Source organism: Mirounga leonina, unplaced genomic scaffold, assembly GCF_011800145.1.
Source record: "Mirounga leonina isolate KUSES-001 unplaced genomic scaffold, KU_Mleo_1.0 Mir_126, whole genome shotgun sequence".
Taxonomy (NCBI): domain Eukaryota; kingdom Metazoa; phylum Chordata; class Mammalia; order Carnivora; family Phocidae; genus Mirounga; species Mirounga leonina.
Window position 1 is genome coordinate 34,042,227 of NW_023270314.1, and position 19,655 is coordinate 34,061,881.

General features: G+C 36.3%; 1 protein-coding gene across 12 annotated transcripts in view; it reads right to left on the reverse strand.

Moving 5' to 3' along the window:
* Positions 1–19,655, reverse strand: part of PPHLN1 (periphilin 1) — a 157,187-nt gene that overhangs the window by 55,926 nt on the left and 81,606 nt on the right. For all 12 annotated transcript variants that reach the window (XR_004678780.1, XR_004678779.1, XM_035002855.1 and 9 more), the window contains one exon: positions 681–821. Coding sequence is in view for 10 of the 12 variants with exons in the window: in XM_035002855.1 (XP_034858746.1) it covers positions 681–821 (141 nt within the window). In the remaining 2 variants the exon portion in view is untranslated. The remainder of the gene's footprint in view (positions 1–680; positions 822–19,655) is intronic.

Consider the following 19,655-nt stretch of genomic DNA (forward strand, 5'->3'; position numbering starts at 1 on the left):
GCTCGGCGGGAAGCCTGCTTCTCCCTCTCCCACTCCCTCCCCCTCTGCTTGCGTTTCCTCTTTCACTGTGTCTCTGTCAAATAAATAAATAAAAATCTTTAAAAAAAAAATTGTATTTCATACTATAGCAAAATACAGCTAGAAGGTTCTGACCTATAAATATTCCTTAAGCAATCTATTTAATCTATTAAAAACAAGATCCTAACTTTTCAGAATGACATCATTAAAATTAAACCTATGTACTTATCCTTCTTTACTTTTTCATTATTTGAAAAATGCTTAAAAGTATAATGAAAAACATAACCATCTGTAATCCCAATATTCTAAAATAACATCTACTAATATTTTGGTATATTTAAGATTTCTTTCAGCCCATCCCTGTTGATTTTAATAATTTAAAATTGCTTCATACTATCAAGCATATTGATATTCTCTAAAAAAAAGAGTTTGCTTTTTATTTAAAAAATTAAAAAGTAAACAGGAATAGGGGACCAAACTGATCAATATTATTGTGAAATCAAGTCAAACAATTTTTATAATATTTTACATTCTAATTTCAGAGTAACGAGTGAAAAAAAAACAAAATGAAATACACGTATTCAATAAATACTTACTCTAACTACCACATGCAAAGTGACAGGAACAAAAGATTATGTACTTAAAGAAGATTAAATTCTCACCTGTTCAATCTCTTTGGTTTTTGATGCTATTGCTTTAGAGCGACTGTTTAGTTGACTGTCTTCAAATAATTCTATGCCATCTGTTGCATTTGACTCAGGTTCCTCTGGCTGCTCAATAAACAGTGGTGCTGTGGATCCTGCCTTTAAGAAAAATCAGAAATCTTTAATTACATATAGCACTTAAGATGACGGTGTATAGGCACTAATTGGCACAATATATCAAAAGAAAGTGCTAAATTCAACCAGTTTTAAGAAAACACTTTCAATTTCGCCAGGCATAATGAGCGTATGTGAGGAGGACCAAAGAGGAAATGACTGCTACTTTTTAAATTTTAGGTAAGACGAAGCGTCTAAGCTTATACCATTCCAAAATTATATTTCACACTATATTAAGATACAGCTAGAAGGTTTTGTCCAATAACTATTCCTTAAGCAATCTATTTAAGAAACACTGAAGAGAAAAAGCCTAATTGGAAGTGAGAGGTATGGGCACACATAAGCATATTAAAAAAAGAACATGGAAAAGGGCTCTACTTTCAGAAGTTAAAAATACCTTGCTCCTGTAGCATAAAAATTTATTGAAATCACTGAAAAGAAAAATCCCCAAAGCAATAATAATCACTTCTATTTCACAGCAACCATTCATTAAATACATAATCCCACAAAAAGCTCACAGCTGACTACTGTACTTTCCAAAAACGCTTTTGTGGAAGAGATAAAACTAAAAAAAAAAATGAGGGAAAACAATTATTTAACTATACTCATTTGTTTATTCAAAAATTTACTGTGGGGACGCCTGGGTGGCTCAGTTGGTTATGCATCTGACTTCGGATCAGGTCATGATCTCAGGGTCCTGGGATGGGGCCCTGTGTCAGGCTCTCTGCTCAGTGGGGAGTCTGCTTCTCCCTCTCCCACTCCCCCCCTGCTTGTGTTCCCTCTCTTGCTGTGTCTCTCTCAAATAAATAAATAAATAAATAAAATGGTTTAAAAAAATTCACTGTGTGACATTTATAGCAGCATTATCTAATGCTAGCCAAATTTTGGAAACAGCCCAAGTGCCCATTGACTAACTAATAGATAAGGAAGATGTGGTGTGTACATGCACACACACACACAGGAATATTACTCAGCCATCAAAAAGAATGAAGTATTCCCATATGCAACGACATGGATGGAGCTAGAGTGTATTATGCTAAGTGAAATAAGTCAAGCAGAGAAAGACAAATGCCATATGATTTCACTCATATGTAGAATTTAAGAAACAAAACAAATGAGCAAAGGGGAAAAAAAAGAGAAACCAAGAAGACGACTCTTAACTATAGAGAACAAACTGATGGTTACCAGAGGGGAGGAGGTGAGTGGAGTAATGGGTTAAACAAGTAAGGGAGATTAAGGAGGGCATTTGTTGTGGTGAGGACTAGGTGTTGTATTGAAGTAATGAATTATTATATTGTACACCTGAAACTAATATTACATTGTAGGTTAATTAGCTGGAATTTGAATAAAAACTAAAAAAAATTTACTGTGTAACAGAGAGAGGAAGATGGCATCATAGTAGGAGGACCCTAGGCTTATCTCAACCCACAAATTCAACTAGGTAACTATCATCCTAAATACTCCAAAAATCAACATGAAGATTAGCAGAACAAACTCCACAATTAAAGGTAGAGAAAAGGCCATCCTGAAGAAAGTAGGAAGGGCAGAGACATGGCTTGCGAGAGAAAAAATGGATGGTGACTGCTGCGGGAGTGGAGAAGGGTGAGAGACAGACTAACACCCAAGGGAGTGCCGGGAGAAAATGAATCCTGCAGAGCAATTGGCTTGGAAAGTGAGAGGGGATGAATTCCACTGAGTTCTTACAACTAGTGGGGCCTAAAACCTGGAATTCTAAAGGTCTGTGGGCTTAGCTCAGGGAAAGCCCGGAGGCATTGGGGCTGCTCTTGAAGAGAAGGCAGGGCAAACAGCCCTCATACATACAGAGTAAAAACAGTGATCTGAAGAGTACCTGGGGCACACAATGGGGAGGTTATTCCCACATCTTGGGAGTGTGTCCCAGAGAGGCAGTGTTCACAGAGAGAACCCTCCAGGAACAAAGGAACATGCAGCCACCATTTCCTTCTCCAGCCCCTCAACATAAGCACAGAGCCAGCCACCTGTGCAGTGTCAACACTCCCTATTTAACTTGCTTACACCAAGGCCCAATCCCCTCCACCCCCCAACACACACACACTCTGGTGGAACTGCCCTTTCTAGTCACCCTTGCCTCAGTTCCAGCATGGCACCCTTGCCATTAAACTGGCCCAAACCTTTGCCCACATCCTGTCTCCCGACCCCCGAGTTTTGCAGAGCTCATTTCTGGCTGCAGTCGTGACAGGTCTCATTTCACAAGCACACCAGAGCACATCAGGTTAAAACACACCACATTCAGGCCAGGAATTAAACATTGCCCACAAGAGGCAAAGAGAGCCTCTGCAGAGGACTGGCCTGAAGAATAAAGAGGCCAGGAAAAAAACAGCGTAGCACACACAGCACACACTGGAGAGGCTCCTGGAAGCGCCAGGCCCTGGGGAACAGGGGACACAACACAGCAGGGCACTGTAAGACCTCTTCTTCATAAGGCCATTACCGTCAAGAACAGAAGACACAACTGACTTTCCTAACACACAGCAACAGACACAGAGACTTAGACAAAATGAGAAGACAGAGAAATGTGTCCCAAATATAAAAGAACAGGACAAGGTCATGGCCAGAGATCTAAGCAAAACAGGTAAGTAACATGCCCAATGGACTATTTAAAGCAATGATCTTAAGGATAGTCACTGGACTTGGGAAGAGAATGGAAGACATCAGTAAGACCCTTAACACAGAGATAAAAAAAAGAAACAATCAGAGATGAAGAGTGCAATAAGCGAGATATGACTGATGCAATGAATAGCAGGCTGGAAGAAGCAGAGGAATGAATTAATGACGTAGAAGACAGAGTAATGGAAAGTAAGCAAGAAGAACAAAAGAGAGAAAAAAGAACTATGCAAAGCAAGAACAGCCTTAGGGAAATCAGTGACTCCATCAAACATAAAAACATTCACATTATAGGAGTCCCAAAAGAAGAAGAGAGAGAAAATGGGGCAAAAAAATTATTTGAAGAGGTAATAGCTGGAAACTTCCCTAATGTGTAGAAGGAAACAGGTATTTAGATCCAGGAGGCACAAACCCCAACAAAATCAACAAAAGCAGATCCACACCAGACATGTTATAAAAAAAATGGCAAAATGTACCAATAAAGAAAAAATTTAAAGGAGCAGGACAAAAGAAGACCGTTACATACAAGGGAAACCCCATAAGGCTATGGGGGGTTTTTTCAGCAGAAACTTTCCAAGCTAGGAGGGAGTGGCATGATATATATATATAAAGTGCTGAATGGGGCAAATCCAGAGCCAAGAATACTCTATCCAGCAAGACTATCATTCAGAAGAGGAGAGATAAAGAGTTTCCTGGACAGGGCCGCCTGGGTGGCTCAGTTGTCAAGCATCTGCCTTCGGCTCAGGTCATGATCCCAGGGTCCTGGGATCAAGTCCCGCATCGGGTTCCTTGCTCGGTGACGAGCCTGCTTCTCTCTCTCCCTCTGCTGCTCCCCCCGTTTGTGCTCTCTCTCTCACACAAATAAATAAATAAAAATCTTTAAAAAAAAAAAAAAAGTTTCCTGGACAAACGAAAACTAAAGGAGTTCATGACCACCAAGCCAGCCCTGAATAAAATATTAAAGGGGACTCTTTGAGTGGGAAGGAAGACCAAAAGTGACAGTATGAAGGAAGGAAACACAAATGTAGTAAAAATGAGTATTTTTTAGAATATCAATCAAGAAACTCACAAAATAATAGGATGTAAAATATGATAACATATACCTAAAACATGAGGAGGAGTAAAGAATGGGTTCAAACTTAAACAACCGTTGGCTTAATATAGACTGCTATATGCAGAAGATGTTATATTCAAACCTAATGATACCAACAAAAAGTACTAATAAATATGCAAAGAATAAAGAGAAAAAAATTCACATATATCACTAAAGAAAACCTGCAAAACCATGAGAAAGAAAAGATCAGAGAAAATCTTCAGAAACAACCACAAAACAGGTAGTAAAATGGCATTAAATACATATCTATCGATAATTACTTTGAATGTAAATGCAGTGTAAATCAACAGACACAGGGTAACAGAATGGATAAGAAAACAAGATTCATCTATATGCTGCTTACAAGAGACTCACTTTAGACCTAAATACACTTGTAGATCGAAAGGAAGGGAATAGAGAAACATTTATCACGCAAATGGATGCCAAAAGAAAGCCAGATTATATCAATATAATCACCACAATAGACTTTAAAACAAACACTATAATAAGAGACTAAAAATGATACTATACAATTATAAAGGGGACAATCCAACAAGAAGATATAACAATTGTAAATATTTATGCACACGGGAGTACCCAAATACATAAAACAGTTAATAACAAACATAAAGGACCTAATCGGTAATAACACCATAATAGTAGGGGACTTTACCACCCGACCTACATCAACAGACAGATAATCTAAAGAGAAAATCAACAAGGAAACAATGGCTTTGAATGACACACTGGATGAGATGGATTTAATAGATATATTCAGAACATTCCATCCTAAAAGAGCAGAATACACATTCTTTTCAAGTGCAGCTGAACATTCTCCAGAATAAATCAATACCAGCCTACAAAAGAAGCCTCAACAAACTCAAAAGGATAGAGTCATACCATGCATCTATTTTTGACTACAATGCTATAAAACTAGAAGTCAACCACAAGAAAAAAATCTGGAAAGAACACAAATACATGGAGGTTAAATAACATGCTACTAAACAATGAATGGGTCAAGCAGGAAATAAAATAAAAAAGTACAGAGAGACAAATGAAAATGAAAACACAATAGTTCAAAAGCTTTGGGATGCAGCAAAAGCAGTTCTAAGAGGGAAGTATATAACAATACAGGCCTACCTCATGAAACAGATCTCAAACAACTTAATCTTACACCTAAAGAAGCTAGAAAGGGGTGCCTGGGTGGCTCTGTCATTAAGCGTCTGCCTTCAGCTCAGGTCATCAGCTCTGGGATCGAGCCCCACATCGGGCTCCCTGCTCCGTGGGAAGCCTGCTTCTCCCTCTCCCACTCCCCCTGCTTGTGTTCCCTCTCTTGCTGTGTCTCTCTCTGTCAAATAAATAAAATCTTAAAATAAATAAATAAATAAAGAAGCTAGAAAAAGAACAACAAACAAAACCTAAAACCAGCAGAAGGAAATAATAAAGATTCTAGCAGAAATAAATTATATGGAAACCAAAGAAGCAATAAAACAATGAAACCAGCTGTTTAAAAAAAATCAATGAAATTGATAAACCTCTAGCCAGACTTATCAAGAAAAGAAAGGACCCAAATAAATAAAATCACAAATGAGAGAAGAGGGCGCCTGGGTGGCTCAGTTGGTTAAGCAACTGCCTTCGGCTCAGGTCATGATCCTGGAGTCCCTGGATCGAGTCCCGCATCGGGCTCCCTGCTCGGCAGGGAGTCTGCTTCTCCCTCTAACCCTCCCCCCTCTCATGTGCTTGCTCTCTCTCATTCTCTCTCTCTCAAATAAATAAAAATCTTTAAAAAAAAACAAACAAAAAAAACAAATGAGAGAAGAGAAACAACAACTAACGCGGAAATACAATTATAAGAGATTATGAAAAAGTATATGCCAACAAATTATACAACCTAGAAGAAATGGATAAATTCCTAGAAATGTACAACCTACCAAAACTGAAACAGTAAGAAATAGAAAATTTGAACAGACCAATTACCAAACAAAGAAATGAACTCTGTAAATAAAAAATCCCAACAGAAGTCCAGGACCAAATGACTACACAGGTGAATTCTACCAAATATTTAAAGAAGAGTTAATACTTACTCTTCTCGAACTATTCAAAAAAAAATACAAAAGGAAGGAAAATTTCCAAATTCATTCTACAAGACCAGCATTGCCCTGATACCAAAACCAGATAAAGATACCACACAAAAAAAAAGAGAACTACAGGCCAACATCTCTCATGAACATAGATGCAAAAAATCCTCAACAAAATACTAGCAAATCAAATCCAACAATAGATTAAAAAAAATAATTCACCATGATCAAGTAGGATTTATTCCTGGGTTGTAGGAGTGGTTCAGTATTTGCAAATGAAACAACATGATACATCACATTAATAGGGCAAAGGATAAGAACCACATGATCATATTAATATGCACAGATAAAGCATTTGACAAAGTACAACATCCATTCATGATAAAAACCCTCCACAAGGTAGGCTTACAGGGAACATACCTCAACATAATAAAGGCCATATATGAAAAACTCATAGCTAACATCACCCTTAATGTGGAAAAACTGAGAGCTTTTCCTCTAAGGTCAGGAACAAGACAAGGATGTCCACTCTCACCACTTTTATTCAACATAGCACTGGAATTCTAGCCACAGCAATTAGACAACAAAAAGAAATTAAAAGGCATCCAAATTGGTAAGGGAGAAATAAAACTTCAACTCTTTGCAAGTGACGTGATACTACATATAGAAAACTTGAAAGACTTCACCAAAAAAACTGCTAGAACTGCTAAATGAATTCAGTAAAGTCACAGGATACAAAATCAATGTCCAAAAATCTGTTGTATTCCCATACACCAATAATGAAGCAACAGAAAGAGAAATTAAGAAAACAATCCCATTTACAACTGCATAAAAACAATAAGAGACCTAGGAACAAACCTAACCAAAGAGGTGAAAGACCTATACTCTGAAAACTATGAAACACTGAAGAAACTGAAGATAACACAAATGGAAACACATTCCATGCTCATGGATTGCAATAACAAATATTGTTAAAATGTCTGTATTACCCAAAGCAATTTACAGATTTAATGCAATCCCTATCAAAATACCAACAGCATTTTTCACAGAACTAGAACAAACAATCCTAAAATTTGTATGGAACCACAAAAAGCCCCAAATAACCAAAGCAACCTTGAAAAAGAAAAGCAAAACTGGAGGCATCTCAATTCCAGACTTCAAGTTATATTACAAAGCTGCAGTAATCAAAACAGTATGGTACTGGTACAAAACAGACATAGATCAATGGAACACACTAGAAAACTCAAGAAATGAACCCACAATTACATGATCAATTAATCTTCAACAAAGCAGGAAAGAATATCCAATGGGAAAAAGACTCTTCAACAAATGGTGGTGGGGAAACTGGACAGTAACATGCAAAAGATGAACTGTACCTCTTCCTTATACACAAAAGTAATTTCAAAATGGATTAAAGACCAGGGCACTTGGGTGGCTCAGTTGTTAAGCGTCTGCCTTCGGCTCAGGTCATGATCCCACAGTTCTGGGATCGAGCCCCACATTGGGCTCCCTGCTCAGCAGGAAGCCTGTTTCTCCCTCTCCTACTCCCCCAGCTTGTGTTCCCTCTCTCGCTATCTCGCTCTGTCAAATAAACAACAATCTTTTTTAAAAAATGGATTAAAGACCTTATTGTGAGACCTGAGACCATAAAAATCCTAGAAGACTACACAGATAGTAACTCTCTGATGTCGGATGTAGCAAGTTTTTTCTAAATAGGACCCCTGAGGTAAGGGAAAAAAAAGCAAAAATAAACTAATGGGATGGTATTAGTTAAATTGAAAGTTTCTGCACAGCAAAGGAAACAATCAACAAAACTAAAAGGCAAACTACTGAACGGGAGAAGATACTTGCAAATGACCTATCTGATAAAGGATTAGCATTCAAAATATATAAAGAACTGATACAACTCAACACCCCGGAAACAACCCAAATAAAAAATGGGCAAAGGACATGAACAGATGTTTCCCCAAAGAAGACATCCAGATGGCCAATAGACACATGAAAAGATGCTGAACATCACTCATTATTGGGGAAATGCAAATCAAAACTACAATGCAGTATCACCTTAAACCTGTCAGAATGGGCTAATATCAAAAACATAAGAAACAACAGGTGCTGGTGAGGATGTGGAGCAAAAGGGATACTCATGTACTGTTGGTGGGAATGCAAACTGGTCCAGCCATTGTGGAAAATGGTATGAAGGTTCCTAAAAAAGTTAAAAATAAAACAACCTTACAATCCAGTAATTGCACTACTGGGTATTTACCCAAAGAATACAAAAACACAAATTCAAAGGGATACATGCCCCCTATATTTATAGTAGCATTATTTACAACAGCCAAGATATGGAAGCTGCCCAAGTGTCCACAGATTAATGATAGAAGATGTGGTATATACATGCAATGGAATATTATTCAGCCATAAATAAGAATGAAATCTTGCCATGTGCAACAACAAGGATAGAGCTAGAGAGTATAATGCTAAGCAAAGTCAATCCAAGAAAGACAAATAGCATATGATTTCACTCATATGTAGAATTTAAGAAACAAAACAAGTGGGCAAAGGGGGAAAAAAAAGAGACAAAGCAAGTAACAAACTCTTAACTATAGAGAACAAACACTTAACAGAGGAGAGGTGGGGGGGGATGCGTTAAATAGATGATGGGGATTAAGGAGTATACTTGTCATGATGAACACCAAATGACATATGAAATTGTTCAATCACTATATTGTACACCTGAAACTAATAAAACACTAAGTAAACTAACTGGAATTAAAATAAAAACATTTTAATTTTTTTTTTTAATTTACTATATGACAAATGCCAAGCACTGCTCCAGGAACAATGGATACATCAATGAACAAAACAGATCAAAGTTCTTGCCTCCATCCATGTAACTTGCAGTAAGCAATTACTTACAGTAACTGTAAAGTTTGAGCTCACATATTCTACTGTTGCATATGTTAGGTGGGGGAGATTAGAGGAAATACGAAACCTGTACTTTACAAATTTATTTTGAAAACTGGATTTTTAAAAAATAAAGCAGGGGCGCCTGGGTGGCTCAGTCGTTAAGCGTCTGCCTTCGGCTCAGGTCATGATCCCAGGGTCCTGGGATCGAGCCCCACATCGGGCTCCCTGCTACGCGGGAAGCCTGCTTCTCCCTCTCCCACTCCCCCTGCTTGTGTTCCCTCTCTCACTGTCTCTCTCTCTGTCAAATAAATAAATAAAATCTTTAAAAAAATAAAAATAAAAAAAATAAAGTAGTGACAAAAAGCAGCAGGTTTACAGAAGTCACAAGATATATACTAATGAATAGTAATTTCACTAGTAAAAGCAGTGGCACAACTCCTAGTGTATGGGGACTGTATTCTGTCACAACTTCTTTATAGAGTAATCTGGCAGCATTTATTAAAATTTAGTACATGTCCCTTTCACCCAGCAATTTCACCTCCAGTAACTTAATATACAGATACAGACATGGACAACAGAGACTAACATATGGCTGCCACTGACAGCAAATGATTGAAAACAACCTAAATGTCCATCATCAGGACAAATAAATTACCCAGTATGTAGAACCATGGGATACTAAGAAATCATCTGAGAGAATGACAGTCTGTATCTGTTGTATAATGTACCCTAATTTTTCTCCTGGCACATCCTGGAGATCGTTTTCTATCAGTATACTGCCAATTGTGTTAAAAAAAAAAACAGGGAAGGTAAGTATGTGTATGCATACATTTATGCATATAGACACACACAAACTATCTCTCACAGGATACTATCTATGGCAGGGAAAATGGTGGGGAAAAAAAGTCTCAATAGGGATAACTTCAAGGTAAGGAGTAGGATGGATGGGAGATGCTACATACTTTAATGACATTTGAATTTTTGAAATGTACATTATAATCTACTTTTTTTAAAACTTGGTTTTCACAAGTCTGAGTTATAAGTTTTAAGGGATTTAAAATGAAAACACATGAATCACTTAAGGAAAAAAGGGCTGGAAATCAGGGAAGATGTCACTATAGGAAGCATCAGAAATCTGTCTCCCAATGTAAACAACAACTGCACTGGCAAACTTTGACTGATGTAACTATTTTGGAACTCTGGACTCTCCTGAAGGCTGGTAACATCCAGCGGAGGACACGGATGGTAAATTGAGGTTTATTTCAGCTCTCAGCACAACAGCAGATACCTATCCCCACCCTCAGCTACTTGGTAGGCAGGTACCTGTGTTCCTGCAGCAGTTTGCACATAGCTTACAGGAGCCAGGCTGGGCAAAAAGGAGCCGGTCTCCCAAATATCAAGAATCTGTGCTCTGATCACTGATGGCTGCTTGTGATCACAAAGGGGTGGACAGCCATTGTTGTTATATCTCCTACTATTGTTGCAAGCCCCTCCCATTATGACTCCTGAGAATTTAGGAGCTGGTACCGTTTTTTCCTTCGTTTTTAACTTCTTCCCCTTTTGAAAGCTAGATGTTAAGATTAGGACATTAAAACAAAACAAAACAACAACAACAAACTGCTTATATGGGGAAAGTGAGAAAGTGACTGTGCATTCCAAGACTCAAAAAAGACCTGAGAAGACCTTAAATTTACACCTAGCTTATCCTCAGCACACAGACACCATACAACAATACAAAAGGGGGGGTATCTAATTTCCAGAATTACCAGTTATTAAATTCAAATGCACAGTTCAACAAAAAAAATCACAAGGCATAGAAAGAAACAGGAAAGTAAGGCCCCTTTGAAGGAAAAAAATAAACCAATATAAATTGTCTTTGAGGAAGACCTAATGGTAGGTCTACCAGAAAAAGAAGTTTAAAACTACTGTCTCAAATTGCCCAAAGAACTAGAGAATGATGTGAAAAAAGCCAAGAAAATGATATGTGAACAAAACTGAAATACCAATGAAGACACAGAAAACCTAAAAAAGAAACCTGAAAGAAACTACAAAGCTGAAAAGTACAATAACTGAAATGATAATTTTGCTAAAGGGATTCAAAGGCAGATGTGAGTAGGCAGAAGAAAGAATCAGGGAACTTGAAGACAGAAAAATGAAAATTATGGAGTCTGAGAAAGAAAATGAAAAAAAGATTGAAGAAAAGTGAACACAGCCTAAGGAATCTGTTGGGACACCAGCAAGTGGGCCAACATATGCATTGTGGGAATCCTAGAAGAGAGAAAGCAGCAAAAACTATTTGAATAAACAATGGCTAAAAACCTTCCAAATTTGATGGAAGACTTGAATATAAAAATCCAAGAAGCTCAACAAAACCTAAGTAAGATGAACTCAAAGAGGCTCACACCAAAATACATTATAATCAAATTTTCAAATGACAAAGTAAAAGAGAATCTTGAAAGCAGTGAAAAACAAACATCATATACAAGGGAAATTCACTAATATTAGCAGATTTCTCATCAGAAACTCTGGAGGCAAGATTACAGTAGGCCCATAATCAAAGTATGGTTGACCCTGAACAACATGGTAATGGGGGGGGGGGAACAACCACCCACACAATCAAAGTCCACGTATGACTTTTGACTCCACAATCTGAATAGTCTTCTATTAATCAGATGCCTTAATGATAACACAATTACCACATATTCTGTATACTATATGTATTATATGCTGTATTCTTACAATATCTAACCTTTTCATATATTTTTTTTTTGGTATTTCTATGCTACACAGTTTGTGAGGTTTTTTTTTTTCTATTTAAAGATTATTTATTTATTTACTTGACAGAGAGAGAGAGCACAAGTAGGCAGAGTGGCAGGCAGAGGGAGAGGGAGAAGCAGGCTCCTCGCTGAGCAGAGAGCTCAATGCGGGGCTCGATCCCAGGACCCTGGGATCATGACCTGAGCCGAAGGCAGACGCTTAACTGACTGAGCCATCCAAGCGCCCCGTGAGTCTTTTTAAATTGTTGCAAATCTCCAAAAAATTCTCCAACACATTTACTGAAAAATATTGACATATAAGTGGACCTATGCAGTTCAAACATCAACTGTAATAAAAGAAAAACTGTCAACCAAGAATCCTATATCCACGAAAACTGTCCTTCAAAAATGAGGGAGAAATTAAGACATTCTCAGATTAACAAAAGCTGAGGGAGTTTATGACTACTAAATCTGCCCTGCAATAAATGCTCAAAGGGGTCCTGCAAGGTGAAATGAAAGGATACTACACAGTAACTTGAATCCTTATGGAAAAATAAAGACTTCAATAAAAATAAATACATGGGTAATTATAAAAACTATTATTATTGTATCAATGCTTCACAACTGCACTTTTTTTGTTTTGTTTTCTACACTGGATTTAAGAGACTAATATGTTTAAAGAACACTATTAGTGTAAAAGCTAGTACTCCTGTGGGGTGCCTGGGTGGCTCACTCATTAAGCTTCCAACTCTTGATCTCGGCTCAGGTCTTGATCTCAAAGTCATGAGTTCAAGCTCTGCACTGGGCTCCATGTTGGGCATTGAGCCTACTTAAAAAAAAAAAGAAAGAAAAAGAAAAAGCTGGTACTACTATAACTCCAAATCTTGTTTTCTAGATAACTGAAGAGACTACTGCATTTAAAAGAATTCTTAGTTTGGGGCGCATGGGTGGCTCAGTCATTAAGCGTCTGCCTTCAGCTCAGGTCATGATCCCAGGGTCCTGGAATCAAGCCCTTTATCAGGCTCCCTGCTCAGCAGGAAGCTTGCTTCTCCCTCTCCCACTCCCCCTGCTGTATTCCTTCTCTCACTGTCTCTGTCTGTCAAATAAATAAAATCTTAAATTAAAAAAAAAAGAATTATTAGTTTATATTTTGGGGCACATAATGTATAAAGATGTAATTCTGTGACATCAAAAACTAAAAGGGGTGGAGATGGAGCTGTAGAGGAGCAGAGTTTTTGTATGTTATTGAACTTAAACTGATATAAATACAAATTAGTGTTATAACCTTAGGATATAAATGTAATCCTCATGGTAACCACAAAGATAATAGGTATAAAATATGTACAAAAGGACATTAAGAAGGAATTTAAACATTTTACTACCAAAAATAAATCAATTAAACCAAAGAAAACAAGAATGCAGGAAATGAGGGACAAAAATGATATAGGGAATATAAAAAACAAATAGCCCAATGACAGAAGTCCCTTCTCTCAGTAATTACTTAAATGTAATGGGTTAAACCCTCCAATCAAAGGATGATATTGGCAGAACAGATAAAAACACATGATCCAACAATATACTGTCTACAAGAGACTTACTTCAGACTCAAGGACACAAACATGTTGAAAGTAAAAGGATGGAAAAAGATATTCCATGCAAATAGTAACTAAAAAAGAGTAGGTGTGACTACACTAATATCAGACAAAACAGGCTTTAAATCAAAAAAGGTTACAATAGATAAGGTATTATATATTAATAAAAGGTTCAATACGGCAAGAAGATATAATAATTATAAATATCTATCGACCTAATGACACAGCATCAAAATATATGAAGTAAAAACTGCCAGAACTGAAGGGAGAAATAATAATTATACAGTAATAGTTGGAGACTTCAATACCCTTGTCACAATGATGGATAGAAAAATCAGATAAAAGTTAAGGAAACAGAGGACTTGTGTAAACAAGACAATCCACAAAGTAGATCTAACAGACATACAAAGATCACTCTACCCAACAACAACAGAATACATTCTCAAGTGCATGAGACAGTTTTCCAATAGATTAAATGTTAGGTCATACATTGTCAATAAATTTAAAAAGTAAAACTGGAAAATTCATAAAACTGTGGAAATTAAACAACACACTTTTAAACTAGCAATGGGCGAAAGAAGAAATCACATGGAAAGTGTAAAATACTTAGAGACGAAAATTAAAACAATGTATAAAAACTTAAGAGAAGCAGCAAAGCAGTGCTAAGAGGGAAATTAATGGCTATAAACACTTACATTAAAAAACAAGAACAAACTCAAATCAATAACCTAACTTCACAACTTAAGAAACTAAAAAAATCAGAACTAAACCCAAAGCTAGCAGAAGGAAAGAAATAAAGATTAGAACAGAGATAAATGGAAAAACAGAAAAAAGAAAAAAAATCAAAGAAATCAAAAGTTGGTTCTTCAAAAAGATCAATAAGATTGACAAACCTTTAGCTAGATGGACTATGAAAAAAAGAGAAGACTCAAGCTACTAAAATCAGAAATGAAAGTGGAAACATTACTAGCAATTCTATAGAAATAAAAAGGATTATTAAGAGAGTACTATGAACAACTGCATGCTGACAAACAGGGTAACCTAGATAAAATGGACAATTCCTAAAAACACAAAACCTACCAAGACTAAGTCAAGAAGAAAGAGAAAATCTGCAAGCCTGGGTGGCTCAGTTGGTTAAGCAACTGCCTTTGGCTCAGGTCATGATCCTGGAGTCCCGGGATCAAGTCCCGCATCCGGCTCCCTGCTCAGCAGGGAGTCTGCTTCTCTCTCTGACCCTCCCCCCTCTCATGCTTTCTCTCTCATTCTCTCTCTCAAATAAATAAATAAAATCTTTAAAAAAAAAAAAAAGAAAATCTAAATAGACTTATAACTTGTAAGGAAATTGAATCAGTAATCAAAAATCTCCCAACAAAGAAAAGCCATGAACCTGATGGTTTCACTGGTAAGCTCTACTAAACATTTAAAGAACTAATACCAAGCCTTTTAAAATTCTTACAAAAAAACTGAAGCGGAAGGAACACTTCCTAATTCATTCTATGGGGACATTATTACCCTGAAACCAAAGCCAGACAAAGACACTACAACAACAAAAGCTACACAGTCTGATATCCCTTAGGAACACTGATGCAAAAAATCTCAACAAAACACTAGCAAAAAGAATTCAGCAGCATATTAAAAGGATTATACATCATGACCAAGTGAGATTTATTCCTGAAATGCAAGGAATAATTCAACATAGGAAAACTGATCAATGTAATACTCCAACATCAACAGAATGAAGGGGAAAAAATCTACATGATCATCTGAATTCATACAGAAAAAGCATTTGACAAAATTTAACACCCTTTCATAATGAAACTCAACAAACTAGGAATAGAAGTAAACTATCTCAACATAATAAAAGCCATATATGGAAAACCCACAGCTAACATCACACTCAATACTGAAAAACTGATCTTTCTTTAAGAACAGGAACAAGGCAAGAATGCCTGCTTTCACCACTTCAATGCAAAACAGTACTGGGAGTTTTAGTCAAAGCAATTAGGGAAGGGGAGGGGAGGTATACAAATTGGAAGGGAATAAAATTATCTTTTTGCAGATATGACCTTATATGTAGAAAACCCTAAAGATTACACACACACACACACACAATATAAATGAGTTCAGCAAAGTAGCAAGATACAAACTCAACATACAAAAATTAATTGCATTTCTGTAGATGAAGAGAATAATTTAAAAAGGAAATTACAAAAGAATTCCATTTACAATAGCATCAAAAAGAATAAAACTTAGGAATTAACCAAGGAGATAAAAAATTTATATAATGAAAACTACAAAAACCCTGCTGAAATAAAACATAAATGGAAACACATCCCATGTTCACACATTGAAAGCCTTAATATTGTTAAAATGTCAATACTACCCAAAGCAATCTACATTTTCAAGGCAATCCCTACCAACATTCCAATGTCATTTTTTACAGAAATTAAAAAACAAGAACAAAAACAAAAACCTCTACTAAAACTCATAAGGAATCTGAAGGGACCCTGGATATCCAAAATAACCCTTGAAAAAGAAGTGCAAAAGTGGAAGACCCACACTTCCCGATTTCAAAACTTACTACCAAGCTGCATTAATCAAATCAGTGTAATACTGGCAGAAAGACAAACATAAACCAGTGAATAGAAAAGAGCACCCAGAAATAAGTCTTCACAAATATGTTAAATGACTTTTAACAAGGATGCCAAGACCATACAATGGGAAAACTACAGCCTTTTCAACAGATGATACTGGAAAATTGGGTATCAACATGCAAAAGAATGAAGTTGGACCCTTACCTAACACCATATATAAATATTAACTCACAAGGGATCAAGCACCTAAATGTAGGACCTAAAATAATAAAACTCTTAGAAGAAAACACAGGACAAAAGCTTCATGACTTTAGATTTCCCGATGATTTCTTCTACATGACACCAAAGGCAGAGGTAACAAAAGAAAAAACAAAATTTGGGCTTAACGAAAAATTTAAAATTTTGCTTATCAAATAGCACTATCAACAGAGTAGAAAGGTAACCCACAAAATGGGAGAAATATCTGCAAATCACATATCTGATAAGAGGTTAATATATAGAATATATAGAAAAACTTCTAAAACTCAACAACGAGGAAACAATTAAAAATAAAGAATGGACTTAAACATTTCTTCTAAGAAGATATACGAATGGCCATTAAGCACAAGAAAAAACAACATCGCTAGTCATTAGGGAAATGCAAATCAAAATTACAATGAGATACCACCTCATACCCATTAGGGAGGCTACTAGCAAAAACCCAGGAAATGACAAGTGATGGTGAGGATGTGGGAGAAATTGAAACTCTTGTGCACTGCTGGTGGGAATATAAAATGGTACAGCCACTGTGGAAGACAGTATGGAAGTTCCTCAAAAAATTAAAAATAGAATTACCATATGGTCCAGGAATTCCACTTCTGAATACATACTCAAAAGAATCGAAAGCAGGGTCTTGAAGATATTTGGATACCCATGTTCATAGCAGCATTATTCACAATAGCTAAACGCAGAAGCAATCCAAGGGTCTACTGACAGATGAATGGATAAGCAAAATGTGGTACTCAGCTTTAGTAAGGAAGGAATTCTGTAATATGCTACAACATGGATGACCCTTGAGGACATTATACTAAATGAAGGAGCCAATCACAAAAGATAAATACTGTACAATTCCGCTTACATGAGATACTTAGAATAGTCAAAATCTTAATGACAGAAAACATAATGGTGGTTACCAGGGGCTGGGAAGATCTACTGACAAATTGCTTTGGGGAGTTATCATTTAATGGGTATAGTTTCAGTTTTACAAAGTGAAGAGAGTTATGAGGATGAATGGTGGGGGATGGCTGTATAATAATGCTAATGTATTTAATACCACTGAACTATACACTTAAAAATGGTTAAGATGGTAAATTTTATGTTAAAGATATTTAAGATAGAAACCCCGGTATCAATATCAGGTTTCTAACACCAGGCAAACAACAATTAGTTTTGAATGACGTTAAGGAAGTTGGATAACTTATACTACCAGTTCTGACTAAATCCCAAGATCAAAATCTGCCACTAGATTCCATTTGAGTTAGGTTAATTCAAAAAAAAAAAAAGAAAGAAAGAAAGAACTGTTAAAGTTTAAAGCACGTTAAAAATAGGAATTTCAGGTTTCATCAGGTTTCATCATAATTCCAGGGCGACACACAAAAACATAAATTGATGAGGACAGAAAGCACATCAGAGCAGATAATGCGTTTTTGGAAAACAAATAGCAAGAAGAGAAAAATAACTTGAGCTGATACTAAAAGGGCTTATTAACAATTAAATTAGGTTAAGCTAATTAGATACATACCATTCAAGGTACTGTAGCGGGAAAACAAGACAAGTGCTTCAGATGCATTCAGTGTACATATAACTAGACAAGTAAAAACAATATTTTAATAAAGGCAATGATAAGTTCATCAGTGACAAAGCAGCATAAAATTTTAAAATAGAAAGGGGAAGAAAGCAGAATCAAGAAAGATCTTGAGTTTTACCTCAAACACTAGATTCCACTGAATGAATATGAATTAGAAAGAAGGCCACAAAAGATGGGTATTCTACACTGGAGAAGAGTAAGCAGAGATACTGAAGTAGAAAATGACACTTCACATGTGGAAACAACATAAATCATACATTCACACTTAAGAAAAATGTCAAAATTTTCTTCTATAGGAAGAAGCAAGCTGTTCTACTGGGACAGGTACTGCCTCCAAGTAATCTGCTTTTCACTGATAGCCAAAAGCTACATGGCCATTTGTTTGAGGATGGTAAATTACGTCTCTACAAAATTTGACTACAAGCTCCCAGACAGCTAGGATGGTGTCTCTAATGCAGTATTTGACACAAGAAGATGCAGAATGAGTATTCAGTGAATTTAAATAAATTATGAGAAAGCCAGAATGGTACTGTTTTCTGAAAATATGTAACTTAAAATATTACTCCTAAAATATGCACTGTGAAAAATTTCATAGTCAAGTCTGCTAAATTATGCAAATTTTATTATTTATCTTCCTTCAGAGACCACTGATGAGCATATTAACATATTAAAATCTCTGAAAAGTGCTGCAATATCAAAATAACCTACCTCTTTTAAATCTAGCATTTCCCAAACATACTGGCTAATAGAATTTTTTTTTCCCCTCAGATTGTTAAGACTCTCTAGAATTAGTATTCCATCAAATACTTTGAGAAATTCTCTATTAGAGCCCAAATATAAAACTGAACAGTAGACTGAATTACAACATTCCTGGATATTTAAGTATGTCACTGAATGTATCTTCAATTTCACCGAACTTTCTGTAAATGACATGGTCTCCCAATTGAATTGCTTAAAATTATATTCACAGCAGCAAGAGAAGTTAAACAGGAAAACTAAATATTTAATCTCTCTCTAGTCATAAAAATGAATCTACACAATGTTTCTGAAGTACATGGACCATTACTTAAGTAACTAACATAAAGGGGTACATACATGGCTGGCTCAGTTGGTAGAGCATGCAGCTCTTATCTCAGGGTTTCTAAATTCGAGCCCCATGTTGGGTGTAGAGATTACTTTAAAAAAATCTTAAAAAAAAAAAAACTAAAATAAAATAAAAATACTGCCACAAGTACATTTAAACACACACACACAGTATTATGTCAGTCTCTTTCCTAGCATCAAAGTCCTTTTCTCCTCCCAGCTTA